We start from the raw sequence: 6,439 nt of genomic DNA, 5'->3' as shown, positions 1-6,439 counted from the left end.
CCTTAAAGGAACGCACTATTTTCCGGGACACCCTGTATTTATTTGTTTATAGTAATGGTAATGTAAGTTAATATAGACCGCGCTCTAGCGGTCGCAATTTTTGACCGATTTTCTTCAAATTCGGCACACGCACACACTTTCCTTTTTGCAATATCTCGGCTAAGTTATTTAGCCAAAAGAATCCCATAACATTTACCCCCTTTTTGGGGGGGTTTTACCCCAAAATTTTGGTTTTTGGGGCCCGTATGGGAAAAATTCTTCTTTATGTTTTAAATTCGTGTAGAGCATATTTTTCTGAAAATGTTAAGGCAAATTTCGATTTTCTAGCTAATTCCGTTCTCTATAAGGAAAAATGTAATTCGGCATGTTGCCATACGTATAGGTTTCACAATGAGTTGAATAAGTAATGGAAGGAAATTCGCTTCCCTCATTTTTTCGCTTCATTTTTCCTGTCGTATCGTACTACAGTTTTGAATTATACAGATATTCTTTTTTTTACAGTCAGACCTTTACTTCCGATGTCATTGATGCTATAACAAGCAGCTGTACAAATGGATGGACGCAAACGGCTCAGTGGGTGGCAATACAAAAAAGTAGCCGAAGAGAAGAAAAAAAAATTGACAGAAGTTGTAAATAAAACTGCGAAGCTTGATACATTTTTTACAAGAAGTAACCTACCAGTGCCACCAGAACCAGTGCTTTTAGAAAGTGTCAAAGAATTTTGTGAAGTAGAACTAGAAGTATGTTCCATATTAACGCCTTCAGCTTCAACAGCTTCAGCATCAGTGCCTTCAGCTTTAACATCAACCCCTCCAGCTTCAGCATCAGCCCCTTCAGCTTCAACATCAACCCCTTTAGCTTCAGCATCAGCCCCTCCGGTTTCAACATCAACCCCTTCAGCTTCAGCATCAACCCCTTCAGCTTCACCCTCAACCCCTTCAGCATCAGCACCTTCAGCTTCGTCATGTGTTGATACTGACAAGATCAAACCAGCTATATCCGAATTAACTTTTGTTGTTGACGAGATTGAAGATCAATTAACAGTCTCTGAACCTGACTCTTCTGTCCATTTGAAACCAAATTATGATCCTGCTTTATGGATAGTGAATGAAGAGACGCGGGAATATTTTGTTAAAAATGGATGGAATCAAAATAAAGATTGCGATTTTAAAAAATCTGAAAGGCAATATCCAGACAGGAAAAGAGTGTTGGCTAAATGGCTATTCGACAGAAAACTTGCAAATGGCGAAATTGTAAATAGAGATTTCTTGATTTACTCACCAAGTTTAGGCTCTTTGTTCTGTGGTCCATGCAAATTGTTTAGTTCGACCTCTACTCAGTTTACTGAAAATGGGTTCAGTGATTGGAAACATGCATCAGCGAGAATAAAAGAGCAGGAAAACTCGCACGTTCACTACAATAGTGTAATAGTATACAAACAAAGAGCAGAAGCAGCCGGGAGGATCGATAAGCTTCTACAAAACCAAGTGGAAGAAGAAATAAGGTATTGGAAGGCAGTTCTCCAGAGAGTGGTGGCCGTAATAAAAAAACTTGCCTCGCGTGGTCTTGCCTTTAGGGGGACTGACGAAAAATTTGGTTCTTTTTCAAATGGCAACTATATGATGTGCTTGGAGCTGATTGCCGAATTTGATCCATTTTTGAAAGCACACATTGAAAAATATGGGAAAGCGGGTAAAGGCAAACAGTCATACCTATCATCAACCATTTGTGAAGAACTCATCGAAATAATGGCAAAAACCGTTATTGATACAATTTTGAATGATGCTAAGAAAAGCAAGTACTATTCTATAATAGTAGATTCCACCCCTGATGTAACACACATTGATCAATTGTCTTTCATATTAAGGTATGTGAATGAATTGGGAATCCCTGAAGAACATTTTGTTGAATTTATGAAAAATCAAGGTCATACAGGTGAAGAACTAGTGAACTCAGTGCTTTCTTTCCTACAGTCGAAAGGATTGGACATACAAAACTGTAGGGGACAGTCCTATGACAACGCGTCAAATATGTCAGGAATGTACTCGGGGTTGCAGGCAAGACTTAAAGAAAAGAATCCCTTGATATTTTATGTGCCTTGTTCAGCGCATTCACTAAATTTAGTGGGATCAAGCGCAGCAGAATGCTGTTCTCTTGCAAAACATTTCTTTGATCTCTTGCAAGGATTGTACAATTTTTTCTCGTCTTCTACGCACAGGTGGAATCTTCTTCTGTCAAATTTCACGGCCACAGGAAAGGACAAGAACACGTCGTTGAAGTCTCTCAGTGTTACAAGATGGTCTGCAAGGGAAGAAGCTTGCAAAAGCCTTAATAAAGACTACAAACCCATGGTCAAGACGCTGATAGACATGACTTCAAGCAATCATGAAAACAAACAGACACAATCCAAAGCCAAAGGGTTGTTGCGAAAACTAATGTCTCTAGAAACATGTTTCATGGCAGCCCTTTGGGGAGATGTACTTCAAAAATTTAATTCAGTCAGTGAAAAGATCCAGGCTGAAAATATGACCGTGGACAGCGTTGTAATCCTGTACAACTCACTCACAGAGTATGTGATGAACATGAAAGACATGTTTACCCACTATAAGAAAGAGGGCGAAAAAAAACTGCAAATTGCGCAAGGTGAAATGAGACAGAACGATGAGCCAGAACTTCCACAAGAGACGCAGCCGCAGGTGCAGCAAGATTTTGATCGCCCAAAAAGAAAGGCGAAAAGAAAGAGGTTCTTTGATGAATCTTCAGAAGAAGATGAAGAAAGAACTTATGATGAGGATGATGACATTAGGGGAAATTGTCTTCAACAAAGTTATGACATCATCGTGGAAACACTTCAGTTTCAGTTAGACAAAAGGATCTCTGTGTACACAGACTTCGTTGCAAAGTTTTCATTTCTAACAAAATTAAAGACTCTAACTACCGAAGAAATTACTGCTAACGCGACGTCTTTGCAGAAAATCTATATTGAAGACATTGAAGAGTCAGAGTTTATATGCGAGTGCATCCATCTGAAAGGACTTCTGATCCGAGGAAACTACAAAGAAGCCGAAAAAGACTTTTCACTATCAAACTTGTACAGATTTTTGATAGAAAAAAATCTACAGGACTTGTTTCCCAACGTGGCTATTGGTTTGAAAATGTTTTTGACAACTCCTGCTACAAACTGTTCTGCTGAGAGATCGTTTTCGACCTTGAAAAGAGTAAAAAACTATCTGCGTTCAACAGTGACTCAAGAACGACTCGTCAGCCTGGCTGTTTTAGCCATAGAACATGAACTGACAACAAAACTCGATTTCAGTGCAGTTGTTGATGATTTTTCCAATGCACGTGCAAGAAAGAAGAAGTTTTAAGTTATATTTACTTTAACAAAGCTAATTTAGTGAGTAAGTTATTTGTTTGGATATGTGATTTGTATGCTCTGAACAGTTATATTTCGATGTTGTATATATTTGTTATTATCCTATATTCAATACAGAAATTATCATTTATTTTGCAGTCTTACTCTGTACACCTTTTACTAATTTTAGCCCCTTCCTAACTGTCCTGTTTTTGCCCATAAATCGACAGCAATGACCGATTATGGCTCAAAGCCTGCGGGCACATTCACAGGTGAGCCGTCGCCGAGTAACGAAGCCGAATTTTCACTTCACTCCAAATCAATCATTCTCAGCCAAAATAGTCATAAAACTATAAAAGAATTGTTGAGTTTGGGAATTACGAGCTGCATGATGTTTCACAAAATAATATCAACAACGATTTTATTTACTATTATTGTAATCTTAAGTAATGGAATATCACGGTTGTAGAAAATGGTTTCGTAATTAACGGAGTTTTGTCAAATAGTTTATTTTAATTAATAAAACGCAATTTTAGGACATAGTTTCTTGTTTTCATCATGAGAGGTACTAAAACCATTACAATATCAAGAGACAGTTGAGCGCTGGAAAATGTCCCAAAATGCGTTATTTTGCCTCTAAATTTCAATTTTTTTCGGGGGGGGGCCCCGGACCCCCCCCCCCCGGTGTTGCACCCCCGCTAGGGCGGCAGGCAGACCTCTGGCCCATGGGCGGCAAAAGTGTTAATCCGGCCCTGACTACCGCACTTCTTTTCAGTATATACCAAGAATATACTTTTTAGAACGTTCCAAGCAAGTGCTATAAACCTTCTATTTATATACTTAGAATATACTACCGCACATATTTTTAGTATGTGGAAAGAATATACTTTATACAGGGTGTTTCTAAATAAGTGCGACAAACTTTAAGGGGAAAGGAACAAAATGCAAATTTTGACGCCTGTCAAAATTTTCAATGTATTTAAATGTAATCATTTCTTTCGAATCCTGGGAAAACTAATAACTATTTTTGAAACATTTAAACGCAGAATGAAAGATTACTTTATTACCGAGGGCCGAAAGTCTCTTCGAATGAATAAAAAGTTTATCTTGAATGACATATTTATGAAACTAAAAATCACAATAAATTTTCTCTTAGTTTTTCACCCCTGTAACATATTAAAGTAAACATTATAGAAGTTTTCAGTGACTTTCGGCCCTCGGTAATAACGTAGTATTTCATTCTGCGTTTAAATTTTTCAAAAGTACTTATTACCCACTTAACAATTTCATGTTCTTAGTAGATTCATAGAACATACTTTTCAGAAAAAGTATACACTGAGAATATGCGTAATTACCATTACGAATGTGCAGAGCAGATGCTGAGTATATACTACATTACAGTACTTAAACGTTCTATGTATATACTTAGAAGGTACTACCGCACTTCTTTTCAGTATATACCAAGAATATACTTTTTAGAACGTTCCAAGCAAGTGCTATAAACCTTCTATTTATATACTTAAAATATACTACCGCACAGTTTTGAGATAAATTGCTTCAAAGTTGTTCGTTTCTTAAAAATGCATTTATTAACATATTTGCACAAAATTTTAACAGAAGAATGATCACCTATAAAGTTGGATTTATAGTTTGACGTAGCGTAGACATAGACGCAATGGAGACGCACTGGAAAAGATCAACACCGAATTTTGTGTACCCGTGTTTATAAATGAACGCAAGCGCCTGACGGAACGTAAGAGAAACGTAACGGAACGGAAGAGTTCACTAACTTTCATCTTTTACAGTGCGTTTATTACGTCTGGCCAATCAAAAGGAAAAATTTGGTTCTGTCACCCAAAGTAGACACGCCCTCATCAATTTTGTAAAGAAGTTGTTTATCAACATATTCGAATTTTGTTAATTATTTGTTAATACAATGGATGTTAAGTTATTAATTTAATAAAAATATATCATAGAGTCATTTTAATATTTCAGGTAAATATGAGTTGTTTATTGGCCTAATTCGGGGTTATCCACACATATTGTACGATAGGTAAATCCAATAAACATTTTAAAGGCCAGGAACTGAAACAAAATAGTTGTGTAACATGGTACGTTAACCCTTAGCATTGAACAGAAATTCTACGAAATATAATATAATAGGTATAGTTTATAGTAATGTAAATATGTAAAAATGTATATATGTAATATAGTAATGTAAATATCCGGACTTCAACAAACAATTTATTTTGACAACGGGTGCATCTAATACAGCATGTTCAGCAATTTTGAGTCAAAACTATGAGGGTATAGATCTACCCATAGCATACGCATCACGTGCCTTCAGGAAAAGTGAAATCAATAAGCCTATAATTATGAAAGAACTGCTAGCTATACATTGGGGCATAAATCATTTTAAATGCTATTTATATGGGGCACCGAAATTTATTATTAAAACAGACCACAAACCATTGACCCATCTGTTCTCCATGACAGAACCTACATCTAAACTCACAAGAATTAGGCTAGATTTGGAGTAATACAACTTTGACATACACTACATCACAGGCAATAATAACTACGCGGATAGTATTTCAAGAATATCCGTGGATCAGCTGAAAGACTTATATATTGATAATACTCATATCTTGGCAATAACAAGGGCCCAAGCAAAAAAAAATGCAGGGACTAAGGATGAGTGGGGAAAGCCCGTCCTCAATCAAACAAAGATTAACACTCACAATCAGGGAAAAGCTGTAAGGAAGGTACTAAATAATTTAGAAGCACATAAGCTGCCAATCCTGTCTTTTGTGGATAACCGTATTTCTCTCGAGATGAACATACGGATCAGAAACAGGATACGGGTTTGCGAAAGACTTCTTCTTCTTCTTCTACGGCACTACAGCCCAAATTGAGCCTTGGCCTCCTTTATTTTTTGCCTCCACCCTTGCCTGTCTGTGGCTGCTCTTCTCCATACACGGACTCCTAAAAGGGCTTGTGCGTCGCTGTTTACTGTGTCTTCCCAGCGCTTTCGTGGCTTCCCAACCGGTCTCTTTCCTTGCATTCTAGCATTCAGTGCTCGTT

General features: G+C 37.2%; 1 protein-coding gene across 1 annotated transcript; it reads left to right on the top strand.

Moving 5' to 3' along the window:
- The first annotated feature begins 551 nt into the window (after positions 1–551).
- Positions 552–3,824, top strand: LOC126886187 (putative protein TPRXL). The gene is made up of 2 exons (XM_050653042.1): positions 552–1,103; positions 3,546–3,824. Exons 1-2 carry the CDS (start codon positions 552–554, stop codon positions 3,822–3,824), a joined length of 831 nt encoding a protein of 276 aa, XP_050508999.1.
- The last annotated feature ends 2,615 nt before the right edge of the window (positions 3,825–6,439 follow it).

This window comes from Diabrotica virgifera, chromosome 6 (assembly GCF_917563875.1).
Source record: "Diabrotica virgifera virgifera chromosome 6, PGI_DIABVI_V3a".
NCBI lineage: Eukaryota > Metazoa > Arthropoda > Insecta > Coleoptera > Chrysomelidae > Diabrotica > Diabrotica virgifera.
The sequence above is the reverse complement of the archived record's forward strand: the minus strand, read 5'-3'. Positions and strand labels throughout refer to the sequence as shown.

Excerpts from the sequence above, each read along its gene's own strand:
- LOC126886187 (XM_050653042.1), top strand. The coding sequence starts at position 552 with ATGGATGGACGCAAACGGCTCAGTGGGTGGCAATACAAAAAAGTAGCC. Across the intron at positions 1,104-3,545 it reads ATGATCCTGCTTTATGGATA|CCCCTTCCTAACTGTCCTGT; the intron begins GTGAATGAAGAG and ends TACTAATTTTAG.